We start from the raw sequence: 23,911 nt of genomic DNA, 5'->3' as shown, positions 1-23,911 counted from the left end.
AAAAAAACAACAATTACAAAAAGGGATAGCGGGTGGTACAACATAAAGGTAAACAAGGCTTACAGCTGACACTACTCTCCTTTTCACAGTTTTTGAAAACCTCAATCCCTAATAGAAATGAGTATATAACAAATGCAACCAGTTCCATTTAATCAAATTTCTCAACTACATAATATGGGAGAAATAACAACACATGTGCTGCCTAACGTTACAACCAATGATAAGAAGGAATCAACATTAGCAAAATACAGAGAAACCGATGATGATGACTTGGATGCCGGTGACTTTGATTTAAATTTGTCCTTTTCTAAGTTTTCTCAAGTGTCACAAGGCTCGGTCATTGTCAAGAGTTCGTCAAAAACAGAAGAATCGGAATCAGGCAGCAGTGATTCCCCGTTTGTTCAAAGAATCCTGAACAAGGTTGAGGTCCAGTTTGATAATGGGTTTGTATCTACATATGATAAGATACAAAATGGACGCGTTGTGTATCCTGTGCAGGAGGTCAGCGGAAGCAATGACGAGAATCAAGAATCCCCTTTCTTGGACTCAGAAGCAAACAAGCTTGACGCGTTCGACAACAACATTAAGCAAATTAGACCCCAGAAACTCAGAAACAAACTTTTCCTGAATGTCGTAGCCCCCAAAACAAACATTGGCACTCCCAAGCATCAACGTACATCTTCTGTGAAGGTCTCGTTAACGCCGGCTCAAAAATTTGAAAAGAAGACAACTACACATCTGGATAATGCTCTTGATAATTTTGAATTTGGGACCTTGGTTGGTAATGGTGCATTTGCAAGTGTATATAAAGGAACTAATTTAAAAACCAACCAAGTTGTTGCCATCAAACAAATAAGACTTGAAAAGGATCAAGATGTGGCGGTTTTAATGGGAGAAATAGATTTGTTGAAGATATTGAAACATCCCAATATAGTTAAATATCATGGATTTGTGAAAACATCGACTTCTTTGAATGTGTTATTGGAGTATTGTGCTGGCGGTTCTTTACGGCAATTATACAAGAAAATGAAACGAGGACTTCCGGAATCTCAGATAATAAACTATGTAAGGCAAATTTTACATGGTTTGACCTATTTACATGACCAAGGTGTGGTGCATCGAGATGTAAAAGCTGCCAATGTACTTTTGACAGATACAGGTGATGTCAAATTAGCTGATTTTGGTGTGGCTACAAGAGTTAATGCCCTGCATTACACTGTGGTTGGAACCCCGAACTGGATGGCTCCAGAAACTGTCATTGGTGGTGATGGTCTTTGTACCGCGTCCGATATCTGGTCCTTAGGAGCAACCATAATCGAATTATTCACGATGAATCCTCCTTATCATGATCTTAATCCAATGGCAACATTACATGCAATTGGAACTGATGAACACCCGCCTTTACCCAAGGGATTATCGTCACTTGCCAAGAATTTCTTATTAGAATGTTTCCAGAAACAACCCAATTTACGAATAAGCGCAAAGCTTTTATTGAAGCATAAGTGGTTGAATGAAGGCATTACAACAAAGTCGTCTCTAATGAATCTACAAGCGAAGAGACAACCAAGTATGGAATTAAAATCAATCCTATCCTATCAAGAACAGAATGATGATGAAAATTGGGACAATGATTTTAGCGAAATGAAGGTTTTAAAAGTTAAAGGTATGAGTCCCGATGTAATCCACCTTGAAGATATTGAATCTGAATTTGAAACAGAGTTTGAAGAACCTGTGAAATACACCAAGGCAGAATTATTAACCAAGTTTGCCGAAGATAATTCTGACTTTAGCGATTTGGATCATATAGATAGTAAGAAACTTGTGAATCATGAAGCTGACGAAGCTGATATTGGGGATTCGGATCCGTTCTCGAATATGGAGATTGACAGCTTTGATACTAATGATTTGGAAGTTCAGAGTAAGATGGAATATTTGGTTTCGAGATATTCTCGTAAGTTAGACCAAGCAAGAATGGAAAATGACGAAGCTATTGCTTCTCTTGTGAAAATTACAGGTAGAATGTTACATCTTATTAAGAAATATCCGGTTCTGCATGTCACCTTTATTCGTGAGCATGGTGTATTATCAATCTTGGATCTATTGGATAGTTATCAAGAGATTCCACGACAACAACAATTGTGGTATCATGCGCTTTCTATTTTAAACTATATGTTTGAAAGCAATGTTAGTCTGTTTGAAAACTTTTGTTTCCTTGGTGGTATTCCCGCTATTGCCCATTTCCGGAATGTTTCCTATGATATCCAAGTTAGATTACAAGTTGTTAGGTTTGTGAGGCTTTTAAATACTTCAGATAAGGCATTATCGATGTTTGTTTCTTGTGGTGGGTTCCGTTTGGTGGCTAAATTTGTTGAAGAAGATTTTGATACAACACCTACATTTCCTCTTGTTGCGATTGAATGTATTCATAATGTATTGTCCAAGGATTTGATTCGATCAAAATCAGATATGTGCCGTATATTATCTAAACACGGTCTTGTATTTTGGTTTATGGTACTATTAAACAGATTGTTGAAATTAGACCGCGACCAAACCCATAAGAGCGTGTCATCTGAAGAAATTCGCATTACAATTGATAGAATAGTTGATATCATCAAGCATTTTGGTCAATCTGAAATAAGAGTCCGAATTACAATAGCCAACACTGATGTATTTAAATTGATGATTAAAGTATATGATCAATTGAATCATGACCATAAAATCGCAATCCTTAAATTTATCAAATCCATGTCATGTGTTTCAGAAGTATTGAAATATTTGTACCGAGCTGATATTTTAGAGTTCATGTTACGATTATTGCAAACTAATACCCCAAGCAATAGGAATTACAAAGAGTATATAAATGTTGTGGCACCAATCTTGTACAACTGTCTTTCATTGAATTATATCAGAGAGTCGGAGTTTGTTGAATTGGGAGCATTGCCATATTTGAAGAATTTGTCAATAATCAATCTTCCATTCAAACAGTTTATATTACCTATAGTATGTGAGCTTGCATATTGTGAAGAAAAGGTTCGGAATGAAATGAAAAAGTACGACATTTTAAGTGTTTACTATAATCTTTTGTTCGATCCATATTGGCAACCAAATGCATTAGAATCGATTTACAATTGGTATAGAAGTGATCCTGCGTATGTCAACCTTGAAGCGCCCAGGGCCATGGATTGTCTTGTTGCTGGGTTCTTACTTCCCAAAGTGTCCAATCTTGAATCAGCATTGGATATCTATTTGCAATTGATTTCGATCAACGCAGAAATTACTAAACTCATGCTGAATTCTAACGTTATTAATAATATCCTTATGAAACTAAATGTGCATAAGAAGAATCCAGTTATCCAGTTACTCCTCCTCAAGATTTTGAAATGGTTATTGCAAAGTTGTGACACTTTACTGGTGAATGTTTCAACTTCAGTAGCCAATAGTTTGCATGCAATTACTAGATCAAGTTCTTCGGTATTGATTGAGGAGCTTGTAATAGAGATCTTAGAGTTGATTTAGTTTTTGCTATTATTTATATGTCTATAGTTTTATCTAATAAATAGTTATGGTATTTTGATCCTCGGTATAAATGATTGCAAATTTGGTGGTCGTGTTTTTTGCTACAAAAAAATTGTGTGGGGAGGGAGGGAGAGAGTCGTTCATATTCACAGGTTGTTATCATACGAAGTTACATCCACTAGTTAGTGATTAGATAACAATGACGCCAATAAGCTACCCGTCTCCTAGAGTGTCCCAGTTGGATGCGCATATCTTGGATTCGGAATTGTTCAGCCTTTTAAAGGAACAGCTTTCCTCAATCTTCCATTTACACAACAACAGCAAATTTTCCTACAACCAACACCCAGAACTATACTCCTTGCTTCTTAATCTTGTCGTGTTCAAACTAACAGTGTGGAAAACAGGATCTTCTTATGGTTTGTCCTTGCAAAATCTAAAGCTTACTGATGTTAGAGATGCCAAGATAATTGGTTTATCGAAGAGATGGTTATTGTTGGGCGTACTTGTGGGTGGGTACGCTTATGAGAAATTACAAAGCTATTTGTATGGAATAGAGGACGACAATAATGGATATGGGTCCGATGGTGTCTTGACCAGACTTAAAGAGTTCATAATACGAAACAGAACAACCATGCTCACCAAAATCGACAATTGTTTGAAAGTTGCCAACTTGCTTAATTTCACCGTGTTTTTAGTCAACGGCAAGTATCCTTCAGTGATCCACAGAATCTTGGGAATAAGTCTTACACCTTTGGTTTCTGATTTGTTAAAGAATACTGGTGACAATGTGAATTACGAGTTCCAGAACCGTCAATTGGTATGGAACGTCATGACTGAATTTTTAGTCTTTATATTGCCATTATTGCAATTACGGAAGTTGGGTAAGACAGCTAAGAAATTGCTCGGAAAAAGCCACGATGAGAACGAGGTACAGGTTGGAAAACAGGGCCCCGTGGTTACTAAATACAGCAACTTGCCCGTTTCGGAGTGTGCCATTTGTTATGAGCAAAACAGTCAGGCTGCTGCTAGTGGGGAAAAGATATTTGTTTCCACCGGCCATGTCACAAACCCATATATCACTAACTGCGGCCATGTTTATTGTTATGTTTGCGTCGCTACTAAATTTAATGTCATAAAGACCACGGGTGAAGACATACCTTGTCTTCGCTGTGGACAAAGATTGGAGTGGTTTAATGAATTTGGGACTGACCAAGATGCAGTCGATGAAGATGCTATTATAGTGAGTGGCGATGAAGAAGAAAGCGAAGATGACGATGACGGCGACGAGGACGATAGTGCAAGTGTTGCCAGTGAAGATGTGGAAGATGTTGAGCCATATGAGCCATTGAAGGTAACTAGAACAACCACAAGAATTGATAGAAGAATGAGTTCAGTTTCGGCTATATTCACCGAGGATGGTCATGATTCTCAAACAAGTGAAGCTGAGTTTAGTGAAGAAGAGGATTTCGATGAGGAAGAGGCATTTATGTAGACCTTAGATATTTCTATTTATTAGGTAATGTACACTGGTATGAACTATGCTTAAAGAAGATTCAATAAGAGTTTAGCACCTTTATCTTCTTTAGATAATTGTTTCTTGTTTTTCTTTAATTGCTTTTGCAATTCCTTGAACTTGGAAGCGTCAGCTAATTGTAATACTTCAAGGACAGAAATCAATACGAAAGCAGCTTGACCCTTGGTCCAATTAACCAAGACATCATTACTTGATATGTGTTCGGCAATAGTTTCAGCGAATTCAGAACCAACACCTGGAATCTTGTCACCATCATTGTGAACTAATTTCTTGGCTTCGCTGTCCCATTTGAACTCATTTCCTTGAATCAATGCCTTCAAGGATCTTGAAATGAATGGAGATTTGTTAAGCAAGTGGAAATCTTCAAGGACGTCTCCCTTTACAGCTACTTCGAAAACAGCCTCGACTAATTGTAGACGCAAGGTTTCATTGACATTTTCAACGTTAGTGGTAGTAAGAATCAATTCGGTAATGAACTGAGCAGCCATATTAACAGACATCAATTTACTGAATGACTTTTCTGGGTCATCAGCTTTGGTGGTCGATAAAATGCTTTTGTACATCAATTCGATAGCTCTGCTTAACAATTCACCTCTTCTGGTTTCTTGTTCCTTCTTGGAAGTCTTCTTATAAGCTAATTGTTCGTATTGGGTTAAGGAATTCTTCACTAAAGGTGAGAAATACTTTCCATCCAATCCCTTTAACAAGTATAAGAATGGTCTTCTTGAGAATTTGTCTTGAATCAATTCAGGCATCAATTCATTGGTAACAACTTCAACAATAAAGGACTTGTGAAGTAAAACAGTATCATCAACAGTCATAAACAAAGTAATCAATACCAAGTTACCATATTCATTCTTGATCAACTCATTAATGTGTGATTTCAAACTTCTGATGATAATCTTACGTTCCTTGGCATTGGCCACGGCGATTAATTTACATGCAACTTCAGAACCTTCTTGTGTATGGACTAATTCTGCAAATTGTTCAGCCAACAAGTCTATGAATTCTCTAATTTGGGAGTCATTGGCTTCAATATCATCAACTAATATTGAAACGTATTCTTTCATGGCTGCATGTAAGATTTGGAACCCAGTAGAACCCTTTTCAACAGATGCCTTGATTGTACCGTATAAGTTTGCCATTATCAATTGTTTCTTTTCAGACAGTTCCTTAACCACTTCCAAAACGGTCTTACCTTTTCCTGAGTCTCTGAAAACAGCATATTCAGAACCCCAGAATTCTCTAATCATTTGTTGCTTTTGTTCAGCAGTGGAATACAAGACAAACAAATCTTCAACCACATAAGCACCTTCTCTGTGTCTCATTAATTTACGTAATTTACCGTGCAATTCATCAACAATTAATGCCTTTGATTCTTTAGATCCATAATGCAAGAGTTTAATCAATAAATATTTCCCGTATGCAGAAGTTGCTAAAACGTAGAAGTTTCCCTTTAATGCTTGAACAATCTTATCTCTTCTTTCCTTGCTGGAATATTTGACCAAAGTTTGAACAATACGAGAAGCATCGTGTTTCATGACTAAATCAGTAATGACATCTTTAGATAATTCCCAAACTTCATTACATAATTTATCACGGACTTCCTTGGGAGGAGTAGGTTTTGTGACTCTCAACTTTTCCCACAAGTTCTTAATTTGTTGAACTTCGGCACCTGACTTTCTTTGTAATTTACGTTCGGCTAACAACTTTCTTTGTTCGGCATGTTGTTCTTTAGATGACTTCTTGTTTGGATCAACTTCCTTTGGTTCTTTAGTTTCTGAATCGTCTTCGTTGTCTTCATCTTCACCTTCATCTAATTCGTCTAATTCGTCGTCCTCATCTTCGTCTTCATCGTCATCACTTTCTTCTTCTTCACCGTTTTGTTCTTCGACATCATCTAATTCATCTAATTCGTCTTCTTCAGAAGAAATAGAAATATCACTTTCAGAACCAGATTCTTCTTCTGGTTCGGATTCAGATGGAGGGGAAGGAAGCTTTTTAGCGACTTTTGATTTCTTGCCCGACTTTTCGAAAGACTCAGCGGCTCTCTTGATTCCTTTAGATTTGACAGCCATTTTGATCTATTAAACAATATAAGAAAGTATAGCTGGTTTCAAGTACAAAATTGGCTCCAAAATTTAAAAGCTATTGAAAAAAAAAATCAAATGAGCATCGCATAGATCACGTGGTTTTGGGTCAGATGACTTTGGTTTTTGGTGAGCGGTACACGACCTCCAACCTCCACATCTTTTTCGTAAACCTGATCCTTTTGAAGATAATATCTGGCCAAGCATAACTACGAGACCAATGCTGTTTAGAGGGTTCGTGTGCAAGACAATCCCAATCGTTGCATTTGGAGTGGGAATCGCTTCATTTCCAAGAAGTTGGAGAAAAGAGTACAAAGGAGACCCAAAACTTCTTCGCATAAATGAGTCAGTGTTGAACCAAATACAAGATACTGAGTTATACAAGACCTTACAAACAAACAACAACTTCAAACAATACAATTCCAGCCATGCATTTCCTGGACAACATCATTCCAATTATATCGGCACTGGATTACTCTTTGGGCCAGATTTATTTGAAATCGATCCAATTGTTTTTCTCAATGAAGAAAAGGGGGAATTGGTTAGTTTCTATCATTTAGGCGAGAGTTTAATTAGTCAAGATGGTCAGATCCATAATGGAGTGACGTCAACTATATTAGATGAAGGTTTGTGTTCTGCGGGTTTCCCCTTGTTACCAGCAAAAAAGGGTGTAACAGCAAGTTTACTGATTGATTTTAAAAATCAAGCGCCCCCACGAAGCACCGTAATCTTACGGGCGAAAGTTAAGGAAGCTAAGGGGAGAAAAGTGGTCATTGAGGGGTATTTGGAAACTCTTTCTTTTGACTTGTCGGTCAAACCTACTCGAGTTGCCGACGCTAAATGTGTCCTCGTACAACCGAAATGGTTCAAGTATTTACAATGGCTCCAAATTTAGAAAGCACTGTGCCTCCTCTTTAGTTGGCCGCCTTTTATTTAGGAATGAAACGTATATTGTAAGTTAAATAATTTTCGTGACGTAACTCATTTTTGTATGCACGCAACATGACACGAGTAGCAACTCAAAGACAATAGCAATCATGTGGAAAAAAAATTAATTTTGGGTGCAAATTTGCTTGCTTTTGAAACCGGTGATAATTTCCATTGTTCCTCTCTGACGTATATCGGGTAAATGCTTGTAAACAATGGTTGCGATCGGGGATAGAAGGCCATGGAAGTTTAACTTCCGCTCCTTGAAGGCAATGGCAAACACAACTATATAAGGATCCAATTTCCGCCAGTGAATAAGAAGTTAAATAATCCATCACAACAAACAAAAACAAAAACAAAAACATTTAACATCATGAACCAATTCGAAGTACTTCAAGACGACAGAAGCTCCGACCGTCTGAGAGACATTGTTGAAGACAAAGCTTCTCACTCTCACAGTAGAGTGAATGACACTGCCAAGGATACTAAGGACAAGGCATGGGATATCTCTCAAAATGCTGCTCAACAAACTAAGGATTCTGCCAACGCCGCTGGATCCAAGGTTCAAGAGCAAACTGAGAATGCCAAGGACCAAGCTGCTGACGCTTATGACAATGCTAAGCAAACGGCCCAAAAACACTCTCAAAATGCCTATGATGCCGCTGCTGATACTTATGACAGTGCCAAGCAAAAGGCTCAAGAAACTACTGAGAATGCTCAATCCAAGGCCCAAGACACCTACGACAGTGCCAAACAAAAGGCCCTGGACACCTATGACAATGCTGCCGAATCTTATGAAAACAATAAACAAGCAGCTCTGGAATCTGCTCTGAGTGCTTATGATAAGGCTGCTGAATCTGCTCTGAACGCTTATGACAACGCTGCCGAAACTGCCCTGAATGCATATGACAAGACTGCCGAAACTTCCCAGAATCTTACTGAAGGAATCAAGAATGTTGCTCAATCCGTGTATGATAGCGGAAGAGAGGCTTTGAAGAATGCTGGTGATTACCTTTATGACACTGCTGGTCAAGCCAGAGATACTTCTGACAAGGCTTACGACAATGCTTATGATAAAACTGCTGGTTTCGCGGAAGATGCTCAGAAAAAGACTCAAGATGCTAGTGATACCGTGAAAGGTTCTGTTAACGGAGCCAGAGATGCTGTGTATGAACATACAGACTACAAGAAGCCTGATAATGCTTGTTAGATATGAGTCTTTAGTTGTTGCCTCTTTTTTTTTTTTTTTAATTCTATTTGAATTTTAATGAAAACAAAAAAAAATCTACTCTACTCTATGAATAGTTAGAAATATGAATATATGATGGCCATCAAAATATATGAATATGTAGTTGCTTGCTATAAGCAATTGGTAATTTTGCCACATTTATTTTGTTAAATGTTGTTTCATCATTTGGTAGTGCTGTGTGAAAAAAAGCGCGAAATATGAGGACGCGTTTTCTGATTGATGATCACATTTCCAGTATCTTTAACTTCTTTTCTAAAGGTAAACACCTATATATACAATGACAGTATCACCAAACGCTGCCGAGCAAGCTTATCTTGACTTGTGTTTCAAGATCATTAACGAAGGAGAACATCGTCCTGACAGAACCGGTACCGGTACTAAATCTCTTTTTGCTCCACCACAATTACGTTTTGACTTATCTAATGATACTTTCCCGCTTTTAACCACCAAGAGAGTTTTCTCCAAGGGTATCATACATGAACTTTTGTGGTTCATTTCCGGTTCTACTGATGCCAAATTATTAAGTGAAAAGGGTGTTAAGATCTGGGAAGGAAACGGATCGCGTGAATTTTTGGATAAATTAGGATTGACTCATCGTCGTGAAGGTGACTTGGGACCTGTTTATGGGTTCCAATGGAGACATTTTGGAGCTGAATACCAGGATTGTGATACTGATTATACTGGTCAAGGATTTGACCAACTTCAAGATGTTATCAAGAAATTGAAGACCAATCCTTATGACAGAAGAATCATTATGTCTGCCTGGAATCCACCTGATTTCAAGAAGATGGCACTTCCACCATGTCATGTTTTCTGTCAATTCTACGTGAACTTCCCTGAAAACAACGATGGTTCAGCTAAACCAAAATTATCCTGTTTGTTATACCAAAGATCTTGTGACATGGGGTTGGGTGTCCCTTTCAACATTGCTTCATATGCCTTATTGACCAAAATGATTGCTCATATAGTGGATATGGACTGTGGTGAATTCATTCATACCTTGGGTGATGCTCATGTCTATTTGGATCACATCGAAGCTTTACAAGAACAATTTACTCGAACTCCAAGAGATTTCCCTAAATTGGTCATTAAGGAAGAAAGAAAGAGTGAAATCAAATCTATCGATGATTTTAAGTTCGAAGATTTCGAAATAATTGGATACAATCCACACCCTTCAATCAAGATGAATATGAGTGTATAAGGCAATAGCAAGTTACTATTTCTTTATTTCTCTGTGTACTATATATCTATACAACTTTCCTTTATTTAGCTCCTAATGCGATTCTTTACGTTAATTTTGTCATATACGGGTGTTTCCTTCTTATCTTCCGGTTCAAAATCATAAACTGACAAATCATAGTCAGTAGTATCTTTCACCTTGCTGGACCCCCCTTTGTGAACATTTGTATTTACTGTAGCTAATGGTTTTCTCTTCTTTCTTTCAACTTCTGGCGTTTCTGACTTGCGCTTAGATGAGGCCAGGCCTGAACTACTTCCACGACTTGAGGGTTTCTGTGTATAGTTAATTAATACATCTGGCCCCACGGCATCCAACATTGCGACTGATTCTCTTCTCATTTTATCCCTCATTGATAAAGGCTTGTAATCGATTGGTTTTCTAACCCGGAAGGATCTTCTAGTTGAGCATTCTTCTTCTTGTTTCACCTCTACAAGTGGTTCGGAATCTTCTTTTGGGGGTTTCTTCCTGGTGGTCTTTGCTACTTTCTTTTCATTAGGTGTTTCCTCGTTGTGTTTGGGTTCTTGTTGTTTCAGGTCCTCCTGGATCTTTTCCTTCGTTGTCTTGGTTTTCTTTGACTTCCTTTTCCCTTTGAGACAAGTCACTTCAGTCTGAGAAGGGGTTTTATATTCATGTTTTTCCTTAGGAGATTCATAGATCTCGATTTCAGTCGTCTTCAGACTTGACTCGATGGGTGTTTTGATTATAGCTACCTTTGAAGGCTCCAATTGCTTCTCTTTCTCGTTTGGTAATATATGTTCTGAATGGTTCAAGTCTGTACTTTCGCTTCCCATTTCAATCAGTTCATTATCCTCAAAAATAATGGAGATATCCTTATTCTTAGCAGTATTATCTGTACCTGCTTCATAATCTTCCTTAGTAGGTTTGAAATAATTAAGTAATGGATCATGATGAGAGGTGATATCAAATGCAGGAAACACGCTGCTATTTCTACCAACCTCAACTGGGGTTGAGGTAACTGGTCTTGAGATTACATCTGAAAGTATTCCCAACTGATCATTAGCAGGCAATCCTTCATCTGATCTAATTTTCTTGAAACACTGTAATATTTGATCCAAGCTAGTGAATGTTTTGTTTTCAATAAGCAATAAGGCTTCCTGTAGTGCTTGTTTATAATCGGTTGTAGGAGGAGTTGTAGTTCGTTTCAATAGATTGATTTCTTTGGATAATTCAATGTTTTTCAACTCTAATTCTTTGAGTTTAGACATGATCATTGCATTACGTTGTGCTAATAATCTATTCTGGTGTCTTAATGTTTCCACCACTTCGGGCAGGGATTCTGTGTTTGTTAGTGGTTGCAGTGCACTGGCTGGTGAACGAGCCAGTCTGGTGTTGTTGGAAAATTCAAATCCTCCAGTGGAGTATCTTGATCTGGAGGATACCACTTGTGGCCTCTCTGGTATTAGTGACGATCTGGCCATTGCTTGGTGTGTTGTTATCGTAGTCAGTAGATTTGGCAACACAAATCAAAACAAAAACAAAAACATAAACAAAAAAAAATGAAGAACCAAAAATGCGTAAACAAGATCTAGACCAGGATCTCACAAACTTAAATACACAAATCTAACAGGCATAATGACAAACAAAGAAGTATATAGAAAGCTTATTGAAGCAAAGAAACAGAAACTAGCACAGTACCGTGAGTTTGAGAGTTTGGTAACTCATTTGGCAAATTATACCACGAACATTGGAGAACAGTTGGATCAAATGACAACTGGTGCCCAGGGTGTTAAAGAAATCGTCGAAAACTGGGAACTTGTTTTACAGTCGATATCGCTTGCTTCTCTGGGGCTAACAAAGTACGGAATTCAAGATATAGAGCAAGGAAAAGCTGCTCCTGAACCTTTGGTTCGTGTACGATTATTGACTGATGAGGAGATCCAGGAAGGTCAAAATAATGACCAAAAAGAAGAGCAAGAGGAAGGAGAGTTGGACAAGGAAGATCAAGTAAACGATTCAGGCGAAGAGAACGCTTAAAACAGATATATTTCTAAGCTTTTATTACTATACAATGGTGTAAGGTTTATGGTTATTGTAAGGAAAGTCTTGCTTCTCCCTTCGCTGATTCAATCCAAGCCTTGAAATTATCTTTGGTGAGATTCTTCCGAAGGGTGGTCAACAATTGTTGGTTGAGCTTTTGAACAAAAATATTATCCTCGTCATCGTCGTTTATAACTGGATTTTCCAACAATGAATCGAGTTTGGCAATAATATTTGGATTCAATTTGGTTGCTTTCAAAGTCTTGTATAATGTTGAATCTTGGACGTTTTTCCTAATCACATCATCATTGAAATTCTTTGAGTTAAATTGAGAAATTACTTTATCGTCTTCTCCAAGAACTAATAAACGTAACCAGACTAGTTTGGTATAATAATCAACCAAGCTTTCGTTATATCCTGCTTGAGCAACATCCAAGGCATACGCGAACCCAAGCTTATCAACCAAAGTAGGCTTTATACTAGTTAATAAGTTAATTAATTCAGTAGATGATAATTGAATATTTTCAACCAATCTTGAGTAGTAGCCATCAACCAACGGCTCAATGATGTCTTTGTCGATGGCTCTGTTGGAGAAGTTCTTGATGAAAAATGAAGTAGACAACAGTTCCATTCTTTGTCCAGATAATTTAGTGATAGCATCAACACATTTACTTTGATATCTAATCATTACCAATTGAGTTTCAATTTCTTCTAATCTTTCGTTAGTTAATTCCGGATTTTGCTTAGCAGCAATGGTGGATAACTTGGCAAGTGAATATTTGACAGATTTATTATGTAGACTATCAACAGATTTATCTTGAGCCGATTGTAAAAGTGAATCAGAAGCTTGTCCAAATTGTCCATCTATCAAATACCTTATCCATGATACTTTAGCTGCTTGTTTAGGGTTGTTTTGGAAGTACTCAATAAGATAATGTTTATAATCAGGGAAATTCAAGATAAGTGATTGGATCTTATCATTCTTTAAGTAGTAATAATACAAGCTTGCAGCAAATTCATATCCAAACATTTCGAAATATTTGTTAAACTGGATGTCAGATTGTTCAATTTCATATAAATTATCACCTCTTTGAGCATCAAGAATTCTTGCTAATGAGGCAAAATCATGATACTTCTCCGTAATTGCGATGGCTTCATTGTTCAAATCCAATACTAAGAGAGCACCAATCCAATCTTGTTTCCTTGCCTTGTACCAACTCTTGTATTGCTTAAGTGCATCTTTAGTGTCTGGGGTGATTTCCATGTACTTGATAGCACTATTGACAAAATAATACAAAACTTCAACTAAATGGTGAACATTATCTTTATGGTATTGATCAACCACTTCTACCTTTCTTGCCACAAATTCATGATTGAAAATCTCTTCCACTCTAACAATTAAACTAGTATCGAAAATCCAGGATTTATAAGAAGGAATTTCAGGGTGATTTATGATATATTCCACTTCATTCAAATAAACTCCCTTGTATAAGGTATTCACAAGAATCGAGACGAGTAACGATGACATGTTTTTCTGGGTAATTTGTTCAATAAAAGCAGTAAGAACCGGGTTTATGGACCCAAGACCATGGATGTAAAATTCTCGTAAAATATCATGAGAGCCAGTCTTGGTTTCTTTGACAATTATACTTTCTAATGCTTGTTTCAAATCAGAGCTATTAGAATCTTGCTCGATAGAAATCCAAAGATTCATGGCGACATTTGCTTTTTCTAAATTTTCAACAATACGTGGAATAATCTTGGCAGAAATCTCAGGAAAGTTTCTCCAAGTATATTTAATTAACTCTTGATACAATTTAACTTTTTCCTTGGTTGAATCACTAATTGAAGGTAATTTGAGAATATATGGTGAACTTGAATTAAGAATTTCATCAATAATTAATTCAATAGCTGATATTAGAGTTGAGTTATCAAACTTTTGGTTAACATCAAAGTCAATTTCGGAAGAGTTGGAATAGAATATCCCTTGCTCAATATGAGATTTGACAATTAACAATGGATCACTCTTAGATTCATCGTTATCAATATCCATACCATCATCCTGGGCTTCATCTTCTTCAGAAAACCTTTCTACTCGTAACACTCCGTGTTTTTCCGTGATTATAATCACAGCTCTGTTTGAAGTTGGAGATTGGTCCTCATACCCAGTTCCAATAATCTCAACTGATGATTTTAAGCGGATTATATCTTCCCATCTTGGTTTGTAATATGAAGTAAAGGTAGATTTCGAATCAATATATGAAGTGTTCAAGTCGGTAATAATAATTGAATTTTCAACAATGACAAAAGCTGTTTTCCCCGGTTGAGGTAAATATAATTTTGGTTTTGTAGATAATTCTTTTTCGTCATTAAACTTTAGTTTATGGGAACCAACTAGCAATCCTCCTGAATGGTTAATTTTCAATGTCATTAACATCAAAGTCTTTTGTGATTCATTGTAAATTTCATCAACATAACAAAGAGCCAAATATACGTCGTCATGAGTTAATAATGGCCACATGTCTAAGAATTGAATGTTTAATTGAGATCCTGGTAAATATCCATCAATAGAATTTTCGATATATGGAATCAAATTTTGTCTAAATGATTTCCTGGTATCAATATAAGGAGAAGCAGTAGCCGAAAGCAAATTGTAAACAACCAAGTTGAAATTTCCGATCGAATCCTGAATGATGATCTCTTGAGTATTTCCGTGATTAGTAATTCTTCCTGATCTAATTGAAACAATCTCGTTATCACCTTCAGCAGAAGCAAATCTATTTCCAAGAAACTTTGAAAGAAACGAGCTTCCACCATTTGTACCTAATTCAATAGTTGATAACTGAGGCTTGCTCTTGTAATCTCTCAACTGAATCAAGATACATCTTTTGGAAGATGTAGCTACAACAATCCCTGATGGTTCAACGTTCTCAGCTAAAGTTATATACTCGTTTTTGTTCAAAGGGATGGTCAATTGTAAAGATCTATCATTGATCAAGCCCAAAGTAGGAGCATGTTGCACACTTTCATAGAACTTAACTAATCCAGAAATAGAATCAATGGTAACTAATCCTGGATCTTGACTTGAAGTGTTGGCAGGTCTCGTTAAGATTGCCAAAGGAAGCGATGTATTGTTTTCAAGTGGGAACTGAATCGACAATGGAGTAGAATCTGCAGACTTGTAACCCCAAACATGGATTGAATCTTCATTAACAACAAGCGAGTAGTTTGATTCATGGTCACTGTATGCGTTCAAAAAAGTTGGACCTGATTTGGTCTTGTTCTTGGTGAACACTGAAGGAAGAGCAGGCAACCTAGAAACACAATAGTGTTTGTTCTTGGTTAATTCATGCCCAGATTTGGCCTTTTCCTGTGGTTTTTCAGATGGTAGCCTTGATTGGGTCGGAGAGGGTACAACCGACGCAGCTGTACGCGGTCTGAATAGAGAACCTGCCGTCAATGACATGATAACTAAAGATAAACAAAGGCGATGGTTGTAAGTTTTTTGTTTTTACAACACTTTTTTCTCTACGGTTCTTTGCTTAGACAGCAAAAAAAAAAAAGAGTGAGCGTAAATGGAACGAACTAAAATTACATTTATATGCTATAGAACTAACAACTACATAGTCTAGACCTTTTGCTTCTTAGCTCTTGGTTCATCTTCAACTTCATCTTCAGATTCAATCTCGTCAGCAAATTCTTCGTATTCACCTTCTTCTTCATCTTCATCTTCACTTAATTGGTCGTATTTGGACTTCAAACCCTTCATTTTTCTGGTTTGTAATTTACCTAAATCTTGCTTACCAACATGAATTTGGGCCACCTTATCACCCATGAAATCAGTGGAAACATTCTTCTTAACTTTAGCTTCCAATTGTTTTGGTTTTCTGTTAGCTTCTTTTTCAACTTCTGGAGCAGGGGTTATTCTTCTACCAATCTTGAAATCAAATCTTGGTCCAATCTCATCAAGCTCTATTCTAGGCAACTTTTGTCCTGATCTATATGACTTTAATTTGTAAACTCTGAAGTGTAACAAAGGTAAGTTTTTGTCGCTGGCATTCAAATCTTCAATCTCGCCTACAGATAATGCAATAACATATTGTAACCCAGCAACATCTTGTAAATCGGTTTCTTCTCCACGGTAGAAATCCAAGAATAAAGATTTAAGATGTTGGAAAACTGGATGGGAATCAAATGCAGGACCGTTAAATACAAACATTGGTTTTAATCCGATCGTGAATGTTGTCTTCTTGAAATCTTGTAATAACTTGTAATTTTGTTGTATAGATAATTCAATCATATCATATACCTTGTGGTTGAAAAATCTAGTAAATATTAATGTGTTTGGACGTTTCTTGTTATTTGAAGAGAAAACCATTAATGAAGAATCATTCTTTTCAGAAAAGAATTCTAATTCAGCTGCGTCCTCAAAAGGTCTGATTTCATTCTTACGACTGAACTTCTTGGCATGTGGTTTCTTTAATGCCATCAAATCACACATGGCATCGTGTAACATCTTATTTCCAGTAGAACCTGGGACAAATAATGCACTCTTGGTGTTTTCCACTAACTTGGCTTCTTTCTTTGCAAGAGCTCTTTTAGAACGAGCATTCTTAGGTTTGCTATAATTATGTTAGTATGACACTCTCGATGAAACGATATCTCCTTCTGATTATACATACATTGTTCTGATCATTATGTCTAGCCTTAAAGCACAAGATTAAATCACTGATTAAAAAAATTAATTTTTTATTACGATGAGCATTGGAAATTTTGGAAATTTTTTTTTCCCAGCCAAATTTGCGACTGGAAGCAAATAACGAAGTGCCTTTATTTAAACGAGGTCTACTATACACACAAAAAAGTAAAGTCATAACTCTAAGATGCTCAAAGGCAGCTGTATCAAATGTAGTTTATATTAGCACTATCTAATATTGGACATTTTGACGAGAATATGCAAAAAAAGGAATTAGTAAAAAAATAGGTCGTACCCGGATTCGAACCGGGGTTGTTCGGATCAAAACCGAAAGTGATAACCACTACACTATACAACCGAATTGTACAACTCAAAATTTCTATTTTTCAAAATCTCATCTAAAATGATGACTCACGTGATCAAAGATATATGGATGGTTTATTGTCAAATCATGAGTCTCATCACCTTTCAGCTTGGGCCAGCTACCAGTAATACAGATGATGTTGATTTATCTGGTACTTGCTTTTGAAAAGAACATACTCTTTTTGCTTGCTAACTACCTCAGTAAATTTGTTCAAAATTTGGCTTGAAAATGTCAGAATTTGGTTGCAAAAAGTAGAAAACCTGTTTCCTGTGTAACACCTTATTGAAATTAAAGAATCTGTATACTGAGTGTATTTGTCAATTAAATATGAATAGAGAATTATGTCGCAGTTATGACCGAGCCAATACGTCGTCTTTGACCTTAGTTTGTATTTTGTGATCGTTATGGGAACTATAAAAGCAGAAAAATTCTACTCCATGAATTTGAATTGAAGGAAGGACACCCTTCTACGTTAGATTCAACAAGACAGTTCTTTATATTTTATTTGGTTTGGAAATAATTACAAGGCCGTATGAAAATCTATGCCTGGGTTTAGTTGGACGGGTCTACTTAGCTGAGGACACTTGAAAGACCATTCAAAACCCCCACCTTTGTTTGATCTTATTACAATTATTCCAAAGTTTGCAAATTCCCCTTTGCAAAATATCTGTCCCGTTTGGAACATTCTACAAGTTCGCTTTGAACGTTATAATAAGAACTGTATTGCATTTAGACTGGGCAGTTTCTGAAAGGGATTTCACACTACAGATCATATGAAAGGTCACCATAATATTTTTAAAAGTATGGACCTAAGTTAGGCGACTTTCTCAAAAGATCTTACGATCCCTTTCACAGGTTTACAATTTATTCCAGCTACCAGGATTGCGAAATTGCGATACATTTTTAGGCAAGACTAATTGCGTGTCAAATTTTTTTTTCTGGCTCAAACCCCTCGGTTTTTGGAACAAAATGCGAATCGGTGAATTTAGCGTTAGGCTTCCAAGTTGGGAAATGCTAAAGCATCGGATAATTACGGAATAAATATCATAAAGCCGAACAGAACTACTGTGGTGCCCCCCCTCTTTTGTGTTCTTTTCATCACAATAATTTGGATGTTTGTCGTAGTAATGTGCCGAGCACGGAAACTGAAGAATCATGTGATAAAAATATTTTCTACAGTGAGTCACCTCTCTGCCACCTCTCTGCCACCACTCCGCGAGCATTTTGAAATCGAATGAAAAATTGACTAATTCAATACTAGCATAAAACGAATAATTAGTAACCCAGGCAACACCAATTTGTCCTCGGTTGGACATTTTCACTATTTCTGGTGTTATGACTAAGCGGTTAAGCCCATGTAAAAAGAAATTTCACTTCCAATTGTACGTAATTCACCCCACTTCGGTATGAATCAAACAAAACAAAGAAATCGATTGTTTTTTTTGACTCTCCTCCTCACCTCCTCCACCTAACTTAACCAATAAAAAATTATTTGGTCGACTGAAAAATTTTGTTTCTTCCTTTCGTCCCCTCCAAAAAAAAAAAAAACCTCGCAATTTACTGCCCATATAAATCACAAATAAACCCCCCCCCTCAAAAAGTTTAAACTTTTCCATCCCCCTTTTCTCTCTTCTCTTTAAACCAGTTATCAACCATGTACAGAACTCAATTAGCTAAACAAGTCTCTACCAAGAGAATCTTACTCAAACAATTCTCTACCACTTCTCAATTGTCATCTTGGAATGATATTCCATTAGCTCCACCTGATAAGATTTTGGGTATTACCGAAGCTTTCAAGGAAGACAAAAATACCAAGAAAATTAACTTGGGTGTTGGTGCTTACAGAGACAACCAAGGTAAGCCAATTATTTTCCCAAGTGTCAAGCAAGCTGAAACCAAGCTCTTGCAAACTGAAACTGAAAAGGAATATACTCCAATTAACGGTTCCAAGACTTTCCAAAACATTGTCAAGAACTTCATTTTCAACAACTCTAACAAGGATGCTAACGGTAAGCAATTGATTGAAGATGGCAGAATTGTCACTGCTCAAACTATCTCCGGTACCGGTTCTCTTCGTGTTATTGCTGATTTCTTGAACAGATTCTACTCTTCCAAGAAGATTCTCGTTCCTCAACCAACTTGGGCTAACCACGTTGCTGTTTTCGCTGATGCTGGTTTAACCCCAGAATACTATGCCTACTATGACAAGTCCAAGAATGACTTGGATTACGCCAACTTGAAGAAGTCTTTGGCTGAACAACCAGAAGGCTCCATTGTTCTTTTACATGCTTGTTGTCACAACCCAACTGGTATGGATTTGACTCCAGAACAACAAGACGAAGTGTTACAAATCGTCCAAGACAAGAAATTCTTCCCATTGGTTGATATGGCTTACCAAGGTTTCGGTAGTGGTATTCCATATGAAGATATTGGATTCATTAGAAAGTTGACTGCTTTAGCCAACTCCAACAAGATTCCATCCTTTGCATTATGTCAATCCTTTGCCAAGAACATGGGTCTTTACGGTGAACGTACTGGTTCTATTTCCATCATTACTTCTTCTGGTGAAGCTTCCAAGGCTGTTGAATCCCAATTGAAGAAGTTGATTAGACCAATGTACTCTTCTCCACCAATCCACGGTTCCAAGATTGTTGAAACCATTTTCCAAGATGAAGCCTTGTTGCAATCTTGGTTAAGCGACTTGAACCAAGTTGTTGGTAGATTAAACACTATCCGTCAAACCTTGTATGATAGATTAGACAAGACTAACTACAACTGGGACCACTTGTTGAAGCAAAAGGGTATGTTTGTTTACACTGGTTTATCAAGTGAACAAGTTATCAGATTGAGAAATGAATTCTCTGTCTATGCTACTGAAGATGGTAGATTCAGTATTTCTGGTATTAACGACAACAACGTTGAATACTTGGCCAATGCTATTAACGAAGTTATTAAGAAGTAATAAAAAAAAGTTTTATATATAGTTAATAAATGAAAGTATGAGTATTATAATTATAACCAATAAGGTAAAGAAGCAAATTTACTGGAGGTATTGCAAAAAATTGGCTGCAAAGTATCAAGTTAGCTTCACATGTGAAAGCACTGGCTCGACCTACTGAAAAAAAAAAACTTGTCACTGTCCAATAGACAATATGACAAGCCAGTACTATCCACAAATAACAGAGTTTAGAATTGGAATTTTTGAAAGAATCCTCTTGACAACCAAGAAAAGTTCCGCCTAGAAACAAGCAGAAGTGCAGAGCCGAGAAGCTTCATCCATGCCCGGGCACGTTTACAACTGCCACCTCACGTCAGATATGAACTCTCAAGGAGTCGAGCTGCGTTTGGCGGGTGGGAGGTTTTTTTTTAGTAGATCATGATGTTTTGGACAGCCTCAATAGCGGGGCTGGCAATTGATGGTTTCGCAGTGGAACAATGGGATACCAGCGCGATGAAACTATGAAAACAATCGAAAAAAAAACACGCTAGAGATTCCAAGAAAAACCACACAAGTTAATGGTGACTTCTTGGCTAGATCACTGATGAGAAGTACACAGACCAACCGTGCACGGGATGGCAAAGTTTAACATATTAGTCATACTGTTGGCATAGTTTAATGATGTAATAGTTGAGCATTCCTACACAAAATCAAAAAGACGCGAACTTTTCAAAAATAATTTTTTTTGTTTGAAAGAAAATCAGCACAAGAAAAAAAAAAACTTTAGTTTTGTCTCGTCCCCCTTAAAGAAAAAATGGATCTATTTTTAATCTATGCAGTCTTCAACAAATCTTACTCTAACTACTTTCTTTCTACAAGGTTCTATCCAGGTGATACCACTTTAATACATCGCCATACACCACCACTCCATCCATAATATACGTCATACAATGGAGAGTGAAAGCAATCCGCACACTCCAGTCGCGATAACACCTCCTGACGGTGAGTCTAGGCCTGAAACTGCACAAACCACCAATCACGTTAGTTCAACAGCCTCGTTGCCATTACCCGATGACAGCGACGACGATGACCAGGATTTAATTGAACACAACAATACGCTTGAATCAACTAATAAACTTTTGCATGATTTAGAACGGAAATTAGCCCCATTCTCCCCCACTGCATCAGTATCATCCTCACAATACACACAAACCGATTCCGTAGTACACAATCCCAATCACGCTGGATTAGGAAAACTGACAATCTCAAGCTCAGTATTACAATATATTATCAATAATGACGACGACGACGAAGAAGATGCAACCAAAAGAATTCATAACAACATCTTTGACCCAAACGAATTGTTCAATGAACGAAATAATAAATTTATGACCAAGTTTGGAAAAGGATATAACGACGATAAAGTACATCAACAGCGAAAATTAACTCGAAAGAATTCTTTAAAGGTGAATCAAGATAGATTAGTCAAGAAATCAAGTGATGCTTCATTGAATGGACATATTGTGAATGATAATACTTCTGTACGGTCAATGGAAGCTATACACGTAGACAACATTGATGACGACGAAGATGAAGATGAAGACTATATATCGGAATCTAATAATGATGATGATGATGATGATTATGATGACTCTGATTTGGATAGTCGAAATGACGAAGATACAGAAGATTTCGAACCATCAACACCCGAACTAAATATAGAGAAGCTCATCGATGAAGATATCGAAACAGAGCAAGGAGACGAAGAAGAAAACCTAGAAGATTTATACTTGCCACCTTCACCACCAAGATCACCACCTCGAGAGATTGACCCCAATAAATTGTATGGTCTTTATGATTTTTCTGGTCCAGACCCTTCCCACTGTACTCTTCAGCGTGATGAACCAGTACATCTAATAAACGACGAAGATAATTATTGGTGGTTGATTCGAAAATTAACCAAGCAAGAGCGCATTGAACGGGGATTGCAGGAAAAAGGAGAAGACCAGGAAGTGGTCACTGACGAAGAAGATGGTAAGGTTGGATTTGTTCCTGCAGAATGTTTGGAAACATATGGGGAAAGATTAGCAAGATTAAATTGTTTCAAGAATGAAGAATTAGAGAAAAAGGAATTGCCATTGGAATCAGTAGAAGGTGGAGAGACAGAAGAGGGTGACAATTCAGTTGATAGTTTGTCATCACGTCAAAATAAAAAATGTAACAAATCAGTTACTTTTGAAAGTTTAGGAGAAATCACCGATGATGATGATGATGAAGAAAACGAAGAAGACACTTTACGTCGACCACCAGGATTTGGATATTTTATCCATGACAAAATAACCCAAGATGAAGATAAACTGGATGAAAAACAACTGGAAATTCTTAGTGATATATTCCCAGAGACTCCCCTCAATCTTCCCAAACACAAGCGATCTTCAGATAAGAAACCAGATAAGTTGAATATTGCAGATGATGCATTTGAAGAATTGTTTATTCAGCCAAAACGTGCTAGTTTAAATACATTGGATGAGATATCCATCGGGTCATATTCCCCAGACACTCCAAGTAAGAAGGAAGAACCAGAAGAGGACGACAACTCTAGCTTAACAAGATCGATTATCTTGGACCGTTTGAGGAAGGTTACTTCAGATATACAAGAGCAGATGGATCAAACCGACACCAGGAGCAAAGAACATATTCCAGAAGTTGAACCGCGTAAAGAGCCTATCTATAGCGAAAACCCATATCAGAGAACAGCACGACAATATTCCGGTACTAGTCCTGAGTATACACAACCTGATTCCGACAACAACACCCTGATTCTCGAAGAGCCGCATGATGGTGGTGACGAGCAACTATCACCCAATTTACAATCTTTGCCAACACCAGAAAATTCGCTGTCTCATTTATCGCTTCATAAATCAAAAAAGGAAAGCATAGATGCAACTACAAGTAGTAGCTTGGAGGATTTAATAATAACGCCTTCAACAAGCGTGAACTCTTCGAGCAACGACATCAAGAATGAACGAAGGAAACTGAAACCAGTGCATGAGATGTTTATGCCGATTTTAGGAAAGTTTGATGAATTAGCCGAGAAGTTGGCTGAATTAGATGATATTTTGAATTCTTAAAATAGATATTTACGATTTAATGATAGCTAGAGACAAACCAGTATGGTATTGCTTAATATACAACTTAATATTCTGTATTTATCTTGATACAACCACCGAATACCACTTATAAAGATAGTTTGTAAACCACCTGCTCTAAACTGGAATACATATTGACAGGTCGTGTCCTCGGATCAAATAAGATCTCTATACAAAACTGGCTCATCAAAATCTCTAAATTTTTTTTTT

General features: G+C 37.1%; 12 protein-coding genes across 12 annotated transcripts; 8 read left to right on the top strand and 4 right to left on the bottom strand. All coding sequences in view use genetic code 12, as the record gives it.

Moving 5' to 3' along the window:
• Positions 1-174: 174 nt before the first annotated feature.
• On the top strand, positions 175-3,516 carry CDC15 (serine/threonine protein kinase; the record flags this gene model as incomplete). The annotated part of the gene is made up of 1 exon (XM_007374767.1): positions 175-3,516. One exon carries the CDS (start codon positions 175-177, stop codon positions 3,514-3,516), a length of 3,342 nt encoding a protein of 1,113 aa, XP_007374829.1.
• A 155-nt stretch (positions 3,517-3,671) lies between these two features.
• PEX2 (ubiquitin-protein ligase peroxin 2) lies at positions 3,672-6,055 on the top strand (the record flags this gene model as incomplete). The annotated part of the gene is made up of 1 exon (XM_007374766.1): positions 3,672-6,055. The coding sequence occupies one exon, from the start codon at positions 3,716-3,718 to the stop codon at positions 5,006-5,008; it is 1,293 nt and encodes a 430-aa protein (XP_007374828.1).
• SPAPADRAFT_50205 (uncharacterized protein) lies at positions 5,059-7,128 on the bottom strand (the record flags this gene model as incomplete). The annotated part of the gene is made up of 1 exon (XM_007374765.1): positions 5,059-7,128. The coding sequence occupies one exon, from the start codon at positions 7,126-7,128 to the stop codon at positions 5,059-5,061; it is 2,070 nt and encodes a 689-aa protein (XP_007374827.1).
• Positions 7,129-7,343: 215 nt separating this feature from the next.
• SPAPADRAFT_60651 (uncharacterized protein) lies at positions 7,344-8,160 on the top strand (the record flags this gene model as incomplete). Its single annotated transcript, XM_007374764.1, has 1 exon — positions 7,344-8,160. One exon carries the CDS (start codon positions 7,361-7,363, stop codon positions 8,033-8,035), a length of 675 nt encoding a protein of 224 aa, XP_007374826.1.
• Positions 8,161-8,400: 240 nt separating this feature from the next.
• Positions 8,401-9,400, top strand: SPAPADRAFT_60650 (uncharacterized protein; the record flags this gene model as incomplete). The annotated part of the gene is made up of 1 exon (XM_007374763.1): positions 8,401-9,400. One exon carries the CDS (start codon positions 8,441-8,443, stop codon positions 9,275-9,277), a length of 837 nt encoding a protein of 278 aa, XP_007374825.1.
• A 155-nt stretch (positions 9,401-9,555) lies between these two features.
• On the bottom strand, positions 9,556-12,035 carry SGO1 (Sgo1p; the record flags this gene model as incomplete). Its single annotated transcript, XM_007374761.1, has 1 exon — positions 9,556-12,035. The coding sequence occupies one exon, from the start codon at positions 11,993-11,995 to the stop codon at positions 10,583-10,585; it is 1,413 nt and encodes a 470-aa protein (XP_007374823.1).
• On the top strand, positions 9,559-11,313 carry CDC21 (thymidylate synthase; the record flags this gene model as incomplete). Its single annotated transcript, XM_007374762.1, has 1 exon — positions 9,559-11,313. One exon carries the CDS (start codon positions 9,594-9,596, stop codon positions 10,515-10,517), a length of 924 nt encoding a protein of 307 aa, XP_007374824.1.
• A 114-nt stretch (positions 12,036-12,149) lies between the features above and the next one.
• On the top strand, positions 12,150-12,551 carry DAD2 (Dad2p; the record flags this gene model as incomplete). The annotated part of the gene is made up of 1 exon (XM_007374760.1): positions 12,150-12,551. One exon carries the CDS (start codon positions 12,150-12,152, stop codon positions 12,549-12,551), a length of 402 nt encoding a protein of 133 aa, XP_007374822.1.
• Positions 12,552-12,603: 52 nt separating this feature from the next.
• SPAPADRAFT_135741 (uncharacterized protein) lies at positions 12,604-16,020 on the bottom strand (the record flags this gene model as incomplete). The annotated part of the gene is made up of 1 exon (XM_007374759.1): positions 12,604-16,020. One exon carries the CDS (start codon positions 16,018-16,020, stop codon positions 12,604-12,606), a length of 3,417 nt encoding a protein of 1,138 aa, XP_007374821.1.
• Positions 16,021-16,182: 162 nt separating this feature from the next.
• On the bottom strand, positions 16,183-17,250 carry RPF2 (rRNA-binding ribosome biosynthesis protein; the record flags this gene model as incomplete). The annotated part of the gene is made up of 2 exons (XM_007374758.1): positions 16,183-17,176; positions 17,237-17,250. 2 exons carry the CDS (start codon positions 17,248-17,250, stop codon positions 16,183-16,185), a joined length of 1,008 nt encoding a protein of 335 aa, XP_007374820.1.
• Positions 17,251-19,252: 2,002 nt separating this feature from the next.
• AAT1 (aspartate transaminase) lies at positions 19,253-20,622 on the top strand (the record flags this gene model as incomplete). The annotated part of the gene is made up of 1 exon (XM_007374757.1): positions 19,253-20,622. One exon carries the CDS (start codon positions 19,269-19,271, stop codon positions 20,574-20,576), a length of 1,308 nt encoding a protein of 435 aa, XP_007374819.1.
• A 758-nt stretch (positions 20,623-21,380) lies between these two features.
• Positions 21,381-23,760, top strand: BUD14 (protein phosphatase regulator; the record flags this gene model as incomplete). Its single annotated transcript, XM_007374756.1, has 1 exon — positions 21,381-23,760. The coding sequence occupies one exon, from the start codon at positions 21,503-21,505 to the stop codon at positions 23,681-23,683; it is 2,181 nt and encodes a 726-aa protein (XP_007374818.1).
• Between the last annotated feature and the right edge of the window lie 151 nt (positions 23,761-23,911).

The sequence above is a fragment of the Spathaspora passalidarum genome (genome assembly GCF_000223485.1).
Source record: "Spathaspora passalidarum NRRL Y-27907 unplaced genomic scaffold SPAPAscaffold_3, whole genome shotgun sequence".
In the NCBI taxonomy this organism is placed as follows: Eukaryota; Fungi; Ascomycota; class Pichiomycetes; order Serinales; family Debaryomycetaceae; genus Spathaspora; species Spathaspora passalidarum.
This window is presented reverse-complemented; position numbering and strand designations above follow the sequence as displayed.